Source organism: Dromaius novaehollandiae, chromosome 4, assembly GCF_036370855.1.
Source record: "Dromaius novaehollandiae isolate bDroNov1 chromosome 4, bDroNov1.hap1, whole genome shotgun sequence".
Lineage (NCBI taxonomy): Eukaryota > Metazoa > Chordata > Aves > Casuariiformes > Dromaiidae > Dromaius > Dromaius novaehollandiae.
In genome coordinates, this window is record NC_088101.1 from 16,063,374 (window position 1) to 16,080,167 (window position 16,794).

The window sequence follows — 16,794 nt, forward strand, 5'->3', positions numbered from 1 at the left end:
AAACTAGCTTTATTTGCAGGTGAAGTTATGTTTCCAGAGTTAGCAGCTGAGAAAGCGGCGTTGCTGTTTGGATCATAGGCAAGAGGTAAGAAAGGTTTGACGTGACAACACGAAGGATGCCCATGATGCTGTATTTATATTATACGAATGTATTTTACATCCTCATGAGGGCTTCTGCTGACGGTTCTATGATTAAAACTCAACTCTCCCAGGAGTTTTGTAGTTCACTTCCCTGCACCTTCTTTGTATAATTGTCTCTGTTTTCTTATTCTGAATTGAAAGTCCTTTGGAGTAGGAAATGAGTTTGTGAGTGCAGAAGGTTTTTTGGTCACCCTCCTCCCCCCCCCCCCCCAATGTACTTCTGTTACCCTTTATTGAAGTTCTTAGTAAAATATAAAATAAAAAATAATTATAAAAAATAAAATAAATAAAAAAATAAAAAACCCAGCTGTACTGTTTTTGCATTTGGAATTCCCATTGTTTTTTCTGTTTTTTCTTCATGTTCTCATGTTTCCTCTTACAATATAAATTGCAAGTTATTAACAGTCATGAGCTTGTTCATTAAATACCAGGCACGTAAATGGAGCTTGTTAGGTTATGTGATAACAGGCTCCTTTCCCCACCCATAAGGGGCCCCGAGGCACAGCAGCAGGTAGGGGTGCCCCAACAGAGCTGTCAGCCTCGCAGGCCGGGGGGACACCCAGCACTGAGGGTCATGGGCAGCACCTCTTTGGGCACCTTACAGACTGAAAGGGGTTACTGCCTACAGGGGTATGGGACTTGCTGTGGGATGCAGGAAGAGCGTTGGGGGACTGTACAAGGCTTACTGTGGGATGTTCAGGGGAGGAACCAAAGATGGGGAAAGAGAGGGAATCAAGGTGGTTTAGGAGGAACAAGTGTAAGGAAAATAAAGGGATAAGGGAATAGAAGGGGCCGGTTGCCTGTAGATGGGTCAGTGTGCTTGCCTGGCCATGCCCTGTGTCTGATCAGCAGTCTGTCCTGTCGTCTTATTAACTCTATATCTAACTATTTTCTTGCATGATGGGACTCTTCACTCTGTGCGTGTATGGAGATCTAAGTGCTGGCAACTGGAGTCAGACTATGGGCCTGTATGCCTGCACTGCCAGCAGCTGGAGCGAGTGAGGGTATGTGTGTCTGTGTCATTGCCAGCAAATATCAAGCCGGACAAGCTAGCGAGTCGGGTAAGTAGGGTCGGAAGCCAGGCAGAGATGAGAGGGTCCGTGAGTTGGCATCTGCAGGGACCAAGGGGTCCAAGCTAGCTACTGGCAGACCAGGGGGTGTGGGAGTCGACCAAGACACCTATCTGTGTGTCTGTGCATGAGGCAACTTGAGAAGATCCAAGTCTAAGGCCAGTCACTGGAGGGGTTCATAGTGGGTGTCTGTCGTGGATGTGTGCAAGGGTCGTCTGTACCGACAACTGGAGTAGGGGTGCAGGAGCTCGTATGGGGCAATATGAAAGGAGGAGACCAAGGACAGCAGGCCAGTTACTGGATAGACTGACTCAGTCTAAGGCCAGTTGCTGGAGGGCCCATGTGGTGCGAGTATGTGTATGTGTGTTTGTGGCTGGCCATGTGTATATCTGCGTTGCATGTGCGTTTGCGTCTTTTGGGACTGCACGCGCAGCCCTGCTGCTTGCTGTACCTGGGAACAGGGAGCTGTGTCAGCCTCGCGTCTGGTGGGTTTTCAGATTCGGCAGCCCCTCACAAAATGACGTAAATAGTACTTGGCATTACTGATGATGATAAAGAACTCGGTACAAGTTGGAAGTACTGACACTGGTTAGGGGGCATAAAATTGAAATGTGCTACAGAATTTTGTATTTAGGATCCAATTTCTGTCAACTGGAGAAGAGTGAGAGCTCTAGTTTTGCATGTGAGAAGAGGTGTAAACGCGTGTGAGTAAGCGTGGAAATTTTTGTTAATAAGGGCAATACTGTCTACTCTTGGCCCCTTATGGACTGATAATAGTGTCTGCTCCTCTGTAGGGAATTCTTGAACTGTTTCCAACTATGGCAATTACTGAGGCCGAAAGCTATCTGACTGCTGAATGGTGCAAAGTTTGAAATACTTGCACCATTATACTTCAACCAATAATTCAACAAACTGGACCATATATTTTCAGTCCTACCTTAAGACTCATCTGTGATTAATGCCCATGATTCTGGAACATAAAAGCAATTGTGGACTAAACACCAGCAGAAGCAAATAGGAAATAAAACTTGCCTGTCACTCAGGAAGCAGTTTCTTTTATAGCATGGAAGAAAGAAAAATTTCATACTAAACCTGATCAGTAAGTAGTATGGAAATGACAGATAACAGGCTTTTTTTTGTTTTTTTTAAGATTAAAAAACTGAAACATGGGTTTTTCTGCTGAACCAAAAGTTCAAAACAAAGTAGTTCTTGTTTTCCACTAACACTCTGGAATATTGCATGACGTTCTTCCATGAGTTAAAAGCTGAGGAAATAAGCCAAATGCCTTTCCTTCTTTTCACTCCCCTTTTTTCGTTTTGATGGACTAATACCTGTGTGGGTTTTTTGGTTTTTTTTTATCCGTAGGATTTGTCCTAGATGTAGCTAAGGCCATACAAAGGTTTATGGCTAAGCTATCATTAACCATTATTTAGATTTCCTCACTGATATTAAAGAAGTCTGACTTACAGTCATTCCCATCCCTTTAATGAGTGTTAGGATCCATTTTCTTGTTCTTATTTTCCTTTTCAGTAGTGTGCTACATGGCACTTAGTACTACATTTTTTAGTTTACTGAGTACTTTTTCCCTTTCCAAGCCTGTGTCATCCGGTTATCATCAAATGCTTCCACAGTAAGTTATTTTAAATTTATTTTCTGCAAGATTACATTCATGCAGCAAATGCCTTCTGCAGCTGTCATGTTCTCTGCTGCATGCATTTTTCTTTCTCTCTTCAGTCACATATGCCTCCAGGGTCAGTAATTTGTCTGGTCTTAAGCAAAGTTATTCAGCTTACATTTGAACTACCACCCATTCTGTGTGCTTTACTGACTGTAAAAATGGTAAAGCAGGGAAGCGAAGAAGTCTGGAATATGTGGGACTACTGCATTAAATCAGGGTACTGTTCTTGGCTCATAGCTTTTGCAAACTCCTTTGGATGCTTTTCTGAAGTTACTGATACTAAATAATGATTTAAGAGGTGGCAGTGGTCCCCAAGTATTTAGTTATGTTTAATGCAGATAGAAAGATAGAAGAGCTAGGAGCTGCACATTCAAGTCTATATCAGCTAGACTTTTTTTTTTCTCCCCCTCAAGGTTGTCTAAAGAGAGTGGCAGGACAGCTCTGCCCTCAGTAGGCATGGTATTGAACCACATGTTTTACCTTGTCCGAGTCTATCTGGGCGCATCAGAGTCTAACGGTTACAGCTGTTCTCAGATACAAAATGCATGGCGTTGGAGCGTACTGTACCTCAGCAACACTGGGTGTTGATACTGGGCTAAGACAGGGTGACCTAGCATAGTCAGATAAGCTGTAGCCTCTTTTGTTTTACTTTTTTCTGATCCTCTCTGTTTTAGGTTCGAGACCTATTTTGTTTGTGTGTATCACATTTTTATAAATCTACCTGTGAGGCCATGTTTTCCCCACCTTTCTAGACATGTGCATGGAATTGGTTTCAGGTACAGTTGACTTGGAGGGACTTAATTTGTTATTCATTACTAATTCAGGAGTTGCATATGAATAGATTAGCTGTTTATGCTTTTGTTTGTCCTATAAGCATGTGCAAAAGTGAAATGTTAATGCATGCTAGTACCCACATAGTGGGACAGTTCTGCAGGTGTCATTAGAAGCAGTATATGGCGGGTGAGATGTCTCCATGGTGATGTATCCTGATTACTTACAGATTCTGTGTATCCTGAAAGTACGTGAGGTTTCCATATATGAAGTTTCCTTCTTAAGAACCATCTGGAGCATAATGTGGAAAAGGAGGCTGAATGCTTGCATCTCTGGCGGGGGAGAGGGACACAGCTTACCTGTTATGTTCCTCGGTGTAGCTTTCTAATCTCCTGCAGTGTAACAGTCTGACTTTTCCTTTCTGAGAAGTTATGTGATGAGTGGGTTGTAGATCAGCCATCAGATGCTCCAGGATGTTTCTATGTTCTGATCGGCCTGGAAGTAGCTGAGAGGATTGTGATGGTTTGTTGTTTTTTGAAAAGTGTAAATTATTTGAAGAATTATTAACCTAAAATACATCATCTCTTAAATGTCACGGTATAAAAGTTTTATTTCATAAAATAAGAAGGCTGAAGATCTTTTGCCACTTTAAAAAATTACAGCTTGCAGAGGTTTTCAGCGCATGAGGATATGAGCTTTGTTTAAGTAGTCACTGTGTATGAGCAAGAAATCATAGTTTTCTGAGGCTCTAAACACAAGTGAATATTTAGAATTGTAAGTGACACTTTTTTTTTTCCTGTCTTTTCTCCTACTGAAATGGCTTGGACAGGGAACTCCAGCATCCCAGAAACTCCAGAAGCTAAGAGGACTACAAAACTATCTTATTTCAAGAATCAAAGAGGGGTACATTTCTTAGACGTGTCTTCAGACAGTGAAGATGAAGAGCCAAACAACTTCCGTGCTGCAAAAGAAAACGGTGCTCCAAGAAAAGATCTGATTGTAATGTAAGCTGTAAGCCTTTTTGGTAACATTTACACAAGGTGAGGTAATATCTGATTGAAAAGAGATTCTGGTTTGCGGATTAAGTATTCTAGTTTATGGTTACTTGCCCCAGCAAGCTCTATTGGATTTTCAGCAAAGAAGAATTCAGGTCTTAAGTGTCTTCTCTGAAAACCCAGTTTATCTGGGAATAACCCCACACTACTGAATAATACTTGTCATGCTTATTATGTTCATGCATTTGTCCCTCTGAAATCCTTTTGATGGCAGTGAAGGCTTAACTTCAAAATATTAGCTTTTAGTTTAAAAATCTTTTGGACTTTGTTTTAGCTTGTTTCCTTTTTCGTATGGACAGAAAGGCAAGTGGTACTTCAATGTGTAGAATAAGAGTTCCCAAGCTTAACTGTTAAGGCTTCGTTTTCAGAAATATTAGGTATTGGGTGCATGACGTGTTTTTTGGCTTATTGAGAAGACATTTTTAAGTGATTTGGAAACTTATTTTAAGAATATATCAGGAGGGAAGAGAATAGTAAGCAATAGTAATTCGCCTGGGTGCTAAAAAGGGAGCATTGGGAGTATAGGAAAGACAAGATGTAGACAGACATCTTGTACAACCAGTTGGAATGGCTTAAAAAATAACTGCTATTCATTAGCTGCTAATTATCCACTGTTATGGCTGAAATGTGATAATTGTCTGTGTCCCTTGATTGTTTCTATGCTGTGCAAAACAGAATGGTTTAATCTGCATTTGTTGATAATCTGGCCAAACTAATCTGTGGTAAACTTCTGTGGGAATAGCAGTCTTAACAGACACAGTCTCTTGCCATGTTTTTGGTCCTTATGCAGAGCATGGAGGTACTGGAGCTTGTCAGTAGAAATGAAACAATGCTTTTCCCTGCTGCTATTATCTGAAATTCTTGAACTTTTTGTTTTTTAATGCGTCTTTCCCGAAGTTTCAACATAAGGCAGATACTTGGTAAGAAAAAAAACAAAAACAAACTTTAGTAGTTAGCAGAGTGAACTGTTATCTATCTATGGACAAATGATTTAAGCTGTAGATTGTGCAAGGATTCAGAGGCGGCAAGCTGGTTGCATGCACCATATCGGTTTGTGTGCGGTGCTGTGTAAACATACTTACACTGCTTCTGGGATCAACCTGATCTGGAAGCAGTACAATCACTTCTGTGCAGTGTGGAGCTGAAGCTAATAAGCCATGCAGGATCCGACTTGCAGAGCCACAGCTTGGTATTTCCACAGTCTTCACATTACTGGGAGCGAGAGGCAGACACCTAAGTGGCTCCCAGTGGCTTTGATCTGAGTCTTACACAAGCTATGTCCTCTCGTATTCATTATTCTTGTATAGCCAGCGGTCTCTTATGCATGAGACACCTCAGTGCTCAACACTTCAGGATGGCTTATTGGCCTCAGGTGCTGATCGATATGTACTGAATCCACTAAGCTAGCTCACCAGTGGCGTTCTGCTTGAGCTAATAAACGGGGATTAAAGGATGTGCCAAGAGTTTGCTTGAATCTGGCCAGGCTTATTAGCTCTGGCTCGTGCTGAATTTAGCCTGGCTTTGCACAGAATCAGTCAACTGTCTTTGCACCATGCTTCTTAGTGCATGTGTTACCTAGTGTTTGGGTTTTTTGCAATATTTTTTTTTTCAGGCTATCCCAGCCTCTGCTTTCCTGGACAAGGGATGGTTGATGTTCCATAGCAGAAAGCATGGCTTTCCTAAAAGAGTGTGTAAGGCAAGCTTAACAAGGAGTCACTGTCTGGGCTTTGAAAAACAGAATTCCTTAAATGCTAGATTTTGACAGTCAGAGTCAGACCCCTTTAGTGGTTAAATAAGCCTTTCTTCATATTCGATAAGAATGCAATTATATAGACAGGGTAAGATTTATGATTTGTGCAACTCTAGTTTTGCTGACAAGTATCTAGATATTAATCCTGGATGGGGAAGGATAGAGTGGTTATAGTGTTACCATTTAAATTGCAACTCGTCTTTAAATGGGATTTATAATGAAACTTTATTGCCTCATCAAGGTGAAGGGATTTGAAATAAACTAATAGCACTTTAATATGCTGTTTCACTAAGACTTCGTGGCTGCTGGGTTCACCTTGAGTTTACAATTAGATTGCTTGGTGGATTTGAAGAGGAATTTGGGTTATTTTGTTTTAAGGGGTTTTTTGTTATAATAGACTTTTGGTGTTAGTGCAGCCAGAGAGCCCAAGTAGTTGTATGTGCGCTTTGAACAGGATAGGGAGAAAAGCGTTATTTGATGAAAAGTTGTCTCAACATTGTGCATGTATTCTAAATAAGTGGCATATTACTGCTTTTTCAGAAGTTGTATTGCTATTTGCCTCTTCCTGAAAAAGGATATAGCCAGAAAAATAGTAGTTTTCCCAGTCTATTACTTAAAACTGCATAAAGAGACTTGCAGGCAAGTCTTTCTGATGTTGTTGTTCCTATAAAATGGCAAACTCCATACAGCTGCATTAATTTTAGTTCAGGAAAGTAGATTTTAAGTTTTTATGTGTCTATAGAGGGCAGTAAAATAGGAGACCTGTGCTTGCAATCCATCTTTACTGTGGAACTGAATATCATCAAAAATATGTAGGGATTGCTTTTTTCTGCAGACCAGCTCTAATAGTAAATCTTAATAAATTCAGGACTTACCTTTTCTTTCCCCCCCCCCCCTCCTCCTGCCCACATTCTGATGTGTTCAAAACACTGCATAAGGGTATATGAACTTTCTTTTTCAGTGAGCTGAGAGTTAGGACAGGACATCAATATTGTATCTGGAAAAATTTTATAAAGATTGTATTTGTATCTGCTTATCTGTTGGGCAGTTTAATACTAGCAAGACCATTTGAGGCAAACAAAGATGGTTGGTCTGATGTAATTCATGCATCTGAAATGATGAAATGTGCTGAGATAGTTATTGCTAAATTGGCAAGTAGCACAATACAAGGGTAAGTCACTACGTTTCCCGTGTCTGTTCCTCCTTCCCTCTCCCCTTTGCTCAGTTGAAATATCTTTACTGAAAGCAGAAGGGTATACTTAACTATATATGCTTTATTTTGTCCTGATTAGTAAGTATCACATTGGGTGCAGGCCAGTTCAATGTTATTGAACACGTCTGACTACGTTTTCTGAGGAGGGAAACGTTTTTGTCTCTTCCCTCCTTTTATGATACATGAAGAAATCCTGAAACAGTGTCTTGTGGGAAGAGTGGAGAGGAGAGGGTAACAGTTTTAGTGTTAAATTTTGTTTTCTGTAGTATGTATTTCACTTGCTTAAATAACGTGCAGTATCTTATGAGAATTTAAAACTCTTTTTAAAGAATTTTAAGCTACTAACTGTTTTACAAAAATTTCAAATTGTGCGATACTGTTGACTTTTGGTTTACATGGATGTTCTGCTAGGGTAAAGCATTCATAAGAAGCAACAATACATTCATTTTCTCCCCACTTGTTTTTGGTAGCTCCAAACAATCTGATGATGAACAGCCTGAAGATGAACTACCCAAACTGGCATATATAAATGGTGGGGATCAAGTGCTGGGCATGGAGGAGGATGTAGAAGATGATATCAGAGATGCAAAGGTGCAAACGCTGAAGGAACTTTTTCCCCAAAGAAGTGATTGGGAATTATTACAAGTAATACTCCATTCTTTTAATTTACTTTGACTACTTTGTACGAAATATTCCTATGCTTTTGGCATTATTAGAGGGAACAGCCTTAACCCTTATTAGCAAAAGGGTATGTCCAAGCAATATATTTTACTGGAACTTCAGCCATGGAGGGTATCCTAGGGTGCTTCTTTGGGGGGGGGGGAGGGTTGGGTTGTTTGTTTTTTAACTTCAGCTCACCTTAACAGCAGTGAACTCTGGGACGTGGTCTGAAAATGTCCTAGAAGAAGACTTACATGTCACTTCAGTTCCTTTGTAACAGTTAACCTTAATTAAGCTTGTCTTGGTTGACAGCTGTTGGTAACTGTTTTTGGAGGGTGGCTAACTGGTTAAATGTAGAATGAGTGAAATCATTGCTATCCTCTGCAGCAGATGAAATGTTGCACCCTCACTTTGATCAGTTTTAGTATTCAAAGTCTTTAATACTTCCAGTGAGCCGAAAAGAGAGGTGGTCTGAATTACTGTAATTTCTTCCAGCTATGCTGGCATGTGAAACTGAGATACTCTTGGTCTTTCTCCAATGTACAGTACAAATTTATAGTAAGACTATGGTAACTAATTATTACAGTAAAATCATCTGTGCTACAGTAAAAGTATTTTCAGTAAGGTTACCTTTTAGTGCTGATATGTAATTAGGGTTTTGCTAGCTTTAGTTTTCAAAGCACTGGTGATTAAATCAACGAGTTAAATTTCCTGATGGCTGAATTGTCATTAAAAACCAGTGGAATTATATAGGTGTTCCTTCCTAGGTGTTTTTTCCCCAGTGGTTCGTGCTTTATGTTTAGGCCTCAGGAAGAAAGAAGGGGTTGAAAATAGCTGTTTTGGAATTTTTCACCTGGAATGGTAGATGTAATAACACTATAGATGCTCAGGACCTATGAAGTTTTGACTTTTGACGATACTGAATGTATTTGAACCACAGAGTGATAACGGTTCATTGTGGCCTTAAACTTAGTGGTGTTTAGTGCTGATGACACTTGTTCTCAGGATAGTGCAAGACAGCTGCTATTTGAGGCTTTACCCATGGAATTTTGTAGTGTGTGACAGCTGCTCAAGGTTCTGTCCATGGCAACAGAACCACAACATTCTCGAGGGACGCCGGAGGACCGGTGGGCAAACCTCGTTGCTTCTGTCGGTGCAGCTCGTGGAGGAGCCCCTCTTGCCAAACTGTGGATGGCTGCTGAAGGTTATTTTAAGAAAATCTATACGAAATACTATTCTGATGCTTGTTGGAAAGGAGACTGTGCATTTATAGTAAAATTGCAAGACATCATTTACAGATGTGAACAGATATTTGGGAATCAGGGTTCCTAATAGCTTGGTTTCACATTTCATTTTTGTAACCTTTAGGCCATTTGCTTCTGTAGCAGTTTACATGCTTATAAAATGGGTACTGCTTTTTATAAATCTTGATGCTCACTTAATTTGTGAAAACAATCTATACTGAGATTGCAGGTGGATGGAGGAAGAATTTAGGACTGTGAGGAAGTGTAGATAGCCTTTCAGAGATGTGTTAGAAATCTCAGATGTACTTTTAGGAAATCAACTGTTAGAATATAGCAGCATATAGAAACTTTAAAAGTTAGGAAACTTTTTTTTTTTGATCAGTAGGTTTTTTGACTGTAACATGAAATAGTCTTAAAAAATAAACTTACTTAAACCCGCATGATATGTTTGTGAAGTAGGAGAAAAGCAGAAATAAATCAGATTGTATTTAAAAACGTTTCCAGTAGTTCTCTGTTTTAAGTTTTCCCAAATACAGGTGATGTGATTTTAATCAGTCTAGCTTGTCTGGTACCTGTTAACTTTGTTTGTAAGTGTAATTCAGTCATTTTGATTTATCATTGCTTTCCTCTGTTCAGTTAAATCGAGCACCTAGCAGTTGACTTTTTTTTTTCTTTCTTCAGTTGATAGAATCAGCTTGCACAATGGATGAAGCGAAAGCTGCTGGTGTGAAGTTCGGTGGTGGAGGTATGTTTAAAACAAAACTTCAGAAACTAGCTTATTCAGCGAAGTAAACTTGGTTTGGGGTATTTAAAAAGCTAAAGCATACATTAGAAATTATACCGTTGTTTGTTTATTGTAAGAACACAGAACTGAAAGCACAGACTTTGCAAGGGGAGTGATGGGAAGAGGATGCACACCAAAATCCAAAAATAAAACAAAAAGGGGGGAATTTGTTCTCTGAAGCTTGGCACTGCTTTATAAATGGGATCTGTGAGTGACTTCTGTTGTTGCTGATGCCTTCTTTGCTCAGAAGTTGAGAGAAATAGTGATTCTAAACCTTACAGGTGAGAAATCTGGTGATTCAAAGAAATATCCTGGGGTGTGCAGCCTTTCACAGCCAGATCTTGTTCATGCTGAACCCTGTCAAGATTTACCCTTGGGGTTGACTTGACTGAAATTCTGAATCAGAACTACTAGCCTGTTAGACGGGTCTCCATGGTTTTGTACGAAAACATCTACCAGACCCTACCTTCCAGCCCCCAGAGCTTGTTTAGGATATTATTGTGACATTATCAAAAAAGACTTCCAAATCTAGGAACGTGTAAGAGGTAAGCATGTAAAAGGGTCATCATTCTTGGGTTTTGGTTTCTTGACACCACCCAAGTCCAGGGTCCGCATTAGTTTATGTTAATCTTTCTTACTGATTTACTGTGTGTGTGGAGGGGAAAACGAGTGAAAGGCCAGCGTGAGTGTTGCATTAAAAAATAAGCTGATCCATTTTAGTAGTTTCCATCTAGTTGCAGTTCAGTTGTCCATGCTTTTTCTGGAAGATCTTCATGGTTTGGGGAGGATGGGACAAAAGCTGTAATCTCTCCTGATTATTTTAATTGTTTTCAGTGATTATGTGTTGTCATTTCATGCCCTATCCTATGGGTTTGGAAACAATGTCTCAAGGAGGTCCATGTGCTCAGGGAGAACCCAATTTTACTCAGTTTCTAGTGCAGAAAAAGATTGCTGATGATTCAGCTCTACTTGTTGTATATGTGATATTTTCATCTTCTGTTTTTTGTAAACAACTTTGAAGATTTTTAAAACTTACAGAAAAGCTTTGAAACATTGGACTCTTTTTAACGAAGGTTTTTTGCCAAGTCAGGCCGTATTTTTCTGGCTGTCCAATGTTTTGAGGTTATCACTGTTTGTGTAGTCAAATTCTGCAGATGGGACTCATGATGCTGGTAACTGAAAAATAAAGCTCCCAGGTACCAATTTTTAGTGCCGCTCCTGCAAAATTCTTACCTGGTAGGCAGTGATTACTTTTCAGATGTGTTGATTCAACCAATTTAAGCTAAGATGAACCTTTAAACTTCCTTGCAATTCACAATGCTTGAACTAAAACATTCTCATATCTAGCATAGAGGCTCTGCCTTTTGGCCATTTTTGTGTTGATCCAAAAATGCCATTTCGTATCCTTTCAATATGATCGCACATAAAAAGAATCTTCTTGGCAGCAAAAATCTGACTAATTACAGTTGTGAAAGATTAGTTAGGAGTAAACGTGTCTGAAAGTGATGGCATAAATCATCTCATTTTTGGACACATTTTTTAGAAATTGAGGCATTACTGAACATCTGCCTATCTATTTCAATCTATGATATGCTTTATTTTTTCTGAAGTGTTGACTGTGAGAAGTGAGGGACAGTTTTTGTGAAACATGGTCTAGCTAAAAATGTGTTGCTGGAGTGGTCTTCAAGCTTTTCTGCCTTCTCCTTGGTGAGGGCAGAACTTGTATTTATAGCTTGATTCCAGCAGCTGCACCCCACCTAAATCAGCAGCATTGCAGATGACTGTTGTAGTTATGAAGATTAGATGAAACACTGGTAAATGTGTATTAATGGAAGAAGTAAAGGTCTAGTAATACCTACTTCATTTATTTTGTTTCTATATATTGTTTTCCGCACATCTTGAAAATTATGAAATCTGCGAGGGTGCACCCTGACTTCAGATGAGGGTGGTCTTTGGCGTGGTCTTGTAAGGAGTCCGTGTGTTTTTAGGGTGAAAAGGTTTTCAAGGTCGTGTTTCCGGTTCATGTTCAGAGTTAGCCATCTTCCTGAATGCATGTGAAGTGAGAAGACTGCTAAAGTTACCAGCACGTGGTTCGAACTGATCATAGCTGCTGATGGCCTAAGTACATAACTACACATGGCTCTTCTAGGGCTTTACCCAAGAACAGCTTAACAGCCCTTAGCCTTGCTATCAAGACAAATTAAAACACACTTTTATCTGGCTTTAGCTAGTAGCTAATAGCATGACTTCACCTGACAGTATAGTTTAAAGAAGGCTGGTGGGCAGAAAGGTTAAAAACAAACAAACAAACAAACAAAAAGACCATTTTTCTTTGACTGCTGAAGGACAGCTGCCTCCCCTCCATAGACATGTTCTTTGGATGTTTTGAAGTGTACATCTTATTCTCCAAATATAGTAGATGACGTACTATGTTGGACAGCATTTTCTTTCCCAGAAGAGGTTTTTATCCTACATATTCTACCACAAGGTTATGATGGAGGATATCTCCTCTGAGGTTTGATTAAAGGATATGCCATAAACAGTAAAAGCGTTTTATCTTTTAGGTATTGCAATTTGGATGTGTTTTTCATATCAGAAGTCTGATCTATCTGCATCGTTGTAAGAGAACTATAAAATCCTTCTGTGAAAGGCAGGGGAAAAACTGTGGTGCTTTATATACATAAATATAGCTACATATGTTTATATATAAAATTATATATATATAAAAAGATATGTTTCATTCTGAATACATTATATGCATATATATTTATAAATATAAAATATAGATGTGTGATATAACATACAATAATATATTGCATATTACATACTTACATATATAATGTATTATATAATATGTAATAATACGTATTTGTATGTCTAAAATGTATCTAGTGTGTGTATATACATGTTATAAATATATAAAAATACATCTGCTTTTAATAATCTTATCTGTCTCCCCCGGTAGCTGTCTGGTTCTTGACAGGTGCTTCCTTAAAAGAAGAAGTAGTTATTGCTGATCCTTTACTTCTGTGCTGTTGGGAAATTTTTCTGACTTTCTTTGCATCTGTATGTCGCTTCTCTGCTTGTCAGTCAAGAGAGCTAATATGAGTGTAGTAGCACATATATTTGAAGTATTTTCACGTGTGTTTAACAGTTTTAGAGAAAAGATGGAGATACTGAATTTTCACAACTGAAACTATTTTGGTCACCCATGCAGTCATTTGGATTTGAAAGTGAGCGTGCTTTTTTAAAAAAAAAAAAAAAATCTTTTTTTTTTTTTTTTTATTGTGTGGTCAGCTGAGTTAGGCTTGTTGTTCAGTGACCGTCCTTGGGCAGTCAGGGAGGGGAGGCTGGCTGGGGATGCTGGTGTCAGAGGTCGAAGCTCTCTGGGCAGCCTGTCTTCCAAAAAAGATTAACTTGCAGTACTGATCAGCTCGTTGACTGAATTTTTAAAGCCGTTTGGGCTAAGGAAGAGCACCCATTTGGTAAGTGCACTTTAAGCAGTGACTGTTAGTGTGGAGAAATAGTGGTCATGGGCTCTTAGCTTCATGGGCTGTGCACAGTGGCTGTTGAAAACGCACCCGACGAGGCACGTTGTAATGAACTGATAAGATGATAATCTCTAATAATCATTGGGGCCCAAAGATATTTGGAAAGTTCTGACTCATGAGCTGTTCATAAGTAGTTATCACTGAATATTTAGTTATCACTGACTTAATATGCATAGTTTCCTTTCAGGTACTTCAGTCTAATGTTGAAAACTGTTTGACTGGTAACCTCTCTGGTGTGCACCTGAGCCAGAAATCAGTCATCACCATTTCCAGATTGGCAGTAATGTACAGTTTCTAACTCATTTGGTTTTAGCCTTGACTCGATAGCAACTTTCCAAAGGCAGTCAATTTAAATAAATATGTCTTTCACTTGGAGAGCCACTGCTGTCTGGGAGAGACAGGCATGCATTGTTATGCAACTTGTATGTGAAAGGCTTTAACAATTATAAAAGCTATTCTATATGAGTTATTCTATATGAGACATAATTGCTTGATTAATTGCCAAAGTACTGAAGAAAACTTCAGGAGGTAAGTAAATGTGTTCTCAAGCAGCTGCTTTGCTGGAAGCTTCAGTCTGTCTGTGAGAGGAAACTCTTCCTGTGAGAGGAAACTATTACAGGGGCAGGTAGACATACAACACATCTGTGCTTTTATAGGTTACTCCATCTACTCAAACAAGTATTTAAAGCTTTTTAGCTGCATGTTTAAAAAAGTGGGTTTTGTTCCAACGTTGTGTAACAGGAACTTTAAATTTCCTTGTTGTTGAGGAACGTGACTGAAAACTGTTTGGTTGTGTGATTTTTGTATGCGAGAGGTTGTAAAATTCTAATCACGTTTCTCAAAAGTTTAGTGATTACTCAAATAAACTCAGATTTTCAGTCAGGACAGGTCTGAAGAGTTAGGGTTCTTATCTAGACACCCCTCTACAGGACTGGTGTAGTGATAGGGGAAAAATCCCCGCTACCTGCACTTGTTCTTTAATCTAAGCAGGCGTTGCTAACTTGGGCCACTGCTTTGATCATCAGACCTGCTTTAGTGGATTGGTTTAAAATTTATGAGACAAAATGAAGAACTTGCAGCTAGTACAGAGTAACTATGTGTTAACTGGAAAGAATGAGATGATTTTGTTGTGTTCCCTGTGGGATTGTGGTCTGTTTAAGGGCTGTTGTCAGCTCAGCTACGACACATCATATAACTGAAAGGGAATGAGGAAGAAAGCTTATTTTTCTTTGCCTGTTTTTGTGTCTCATTACTCTCTTGTGTCTGACTCCAGTGTTTCTCCAAGTTGTGCGTTGCAGATACGGTCTTTCTAGGTCTCTGAAATTAATTGGTTTACGAAGCTCGTCCTCCACCTGAAACTTGGACACACCAGAGCTTTTACTTTTTCCTTTTACTCCACTAAATGTAGGGAAAACATCCTTGCATAGGCAAATGGGGTTACAGTAAACAACAGAGGAATACACGAAGCTGAGCGTCATGCCAGATTTTGAGTTTGTATTTTGGAGTTGCCATGAGTTCTGCTAACTGACTTGGTGATGGAAATGATGGTTACCTCTTAAGAGGGATGATTGTGTGGAGCTTGGATGATTCCTGAAATTACTCCCAAGATTTTCTCTCTCAGTACTGTTTTTGTTTGTGGTTTGTTGGTTGGCTGCATCAGAGTTGCGTCCCCCCACAAAATTCTGGGACTAATTCATATGTTAAAAAATTAAATATTTTTTTAAATACTCATTTTGTAAAATCTTGAGGAAAATAATCATTCTACTGATACTGTCACTGAATAGAGTAGAAATATTCTGAACACGTCTATTAAAATGTAGCTTCCTGTGCGGCTTCTGTAGTATTAATTTGACAGATCTTACCGTTTAGAGGTGAACTTAATGAAAGTAACTTCCAGGTCTTCTTTTCTGTTTTTGTTTCTTTTTAAAGCTGTCTCTCGTAAAAGAAGACTAGAACGTTCTACCAAAAATCGTGATGGCAAGGATGGCCAAGTCACAAAAAAGCAAAAGGCTAATTCCGTAAGTGTTGTGGGTTTTTAGGTTTTGTTTTTTGTTTTGTTTTTTTTTTCCTGCCCTGATTTCAGTGTGTTTTATCAGAAAATCCTGTCAAATTCAAATCTTGCCATTTGAATGAGGTTTTTCTATTTTCTTCTCTTTGGTGATTCTAAGGGGAATTGTTTGCTCTGCTCTTTTTAATGTTGCTGGAGTTGTATGCTCGTGTCCTTTTACTGCTTTCATGGAAGAAGTGGATGACTGGTAGCCTTAACATGTGATGCACTGAGTTCCTTTACACTGAAAAGGAGCAGGGTTGGGAAATATTCAGCTGAAACCGCTTTTTTGGTTAAATTCTTAATAGGGACTAGAAGTGAGACTTCATGGATTTTTCTTTCTTTAGCTATCCCTTTTTCTCTCTAGGGTAATCAGTTCCAAAAGCCAGAACATCTTTGTTCCCTTTGCTAGCCATTATACTTGCTGTAGCTGTACTTCTAGCAATACTGTAGAGAAATTCACTGAGGAAAGGAATTATATCCTCTGTAATCAGGAAAGCTGCTTGTTGGTCTGGCTTCTGCTTTTTTAGCAAGTAGCATCATTTAGCTAAGTAAATATTGATGAAACCTGTTGGCGTCTATGCTGTAAATAAGTACGGTAGATCTGTAGCCGCTTTGCACGCCAAGCTCAGAGAGGTAATATAACTTGTGTAATTCTTTGTGGTGAATATGTAATAGGACAGCTTGTGGCATGCAGGAATTTTGGCACTCGTAAGAAACCTCCCTTTCTGCAGACTAGCGGTAGCTGTAGTGAAGCTAATGTTGATGAAAACTCTTTATCAGGCTTTGGTATAACGTGATGGTGCTGTAGCACAGCATTTGTGGACTTT

The 16,794-nt window shown here is 39.2% G+C and overlaps 1 protein-coding gene across 10 annotated transcripts in view; it reads left to right on the top strand.

The window, feature by feature from the left end:
- The window catches only part of SMARCAD1 (SWI/SNF-related, matrix-associated actin-dependent regulator of chromatin, subfamily a, containing DEAD/H box 1), a 72,074-nt gene that overhangs the window by 7,786 nt on the left and 47,494 nt on the right, over positions 1-16,794 (top strand). For 8 of the 10 annotated variants that reach the window (XM_064510478.1, XM_064510482.1, XM_064510480.1 and 5 more), the window contains exons 3-6: positions 4,490-4,664; positions 8,149-8,323; positions 10,264-10,327; positions 15,847-15,935. In XM_064510478.1, coding sequence (XP_064366548.1) covers positions 4,490-4,664; positions 8,149-8,323; positions 10,264-10,327; positions 15,847-15,935 — 503 coding nt within the window. Of the gene's footprint in view, positions 1-4,489; positions 4,665-8,148; positions 8,324-9,393; positions 9,543-10,263; positions 10,328-15,846; positions 15,936-16,794 lie in introns of those variants that run through there. The other 2 variants (XM_064510483.1, XM_064510484.1) reach the window with 2 other exon arrangements.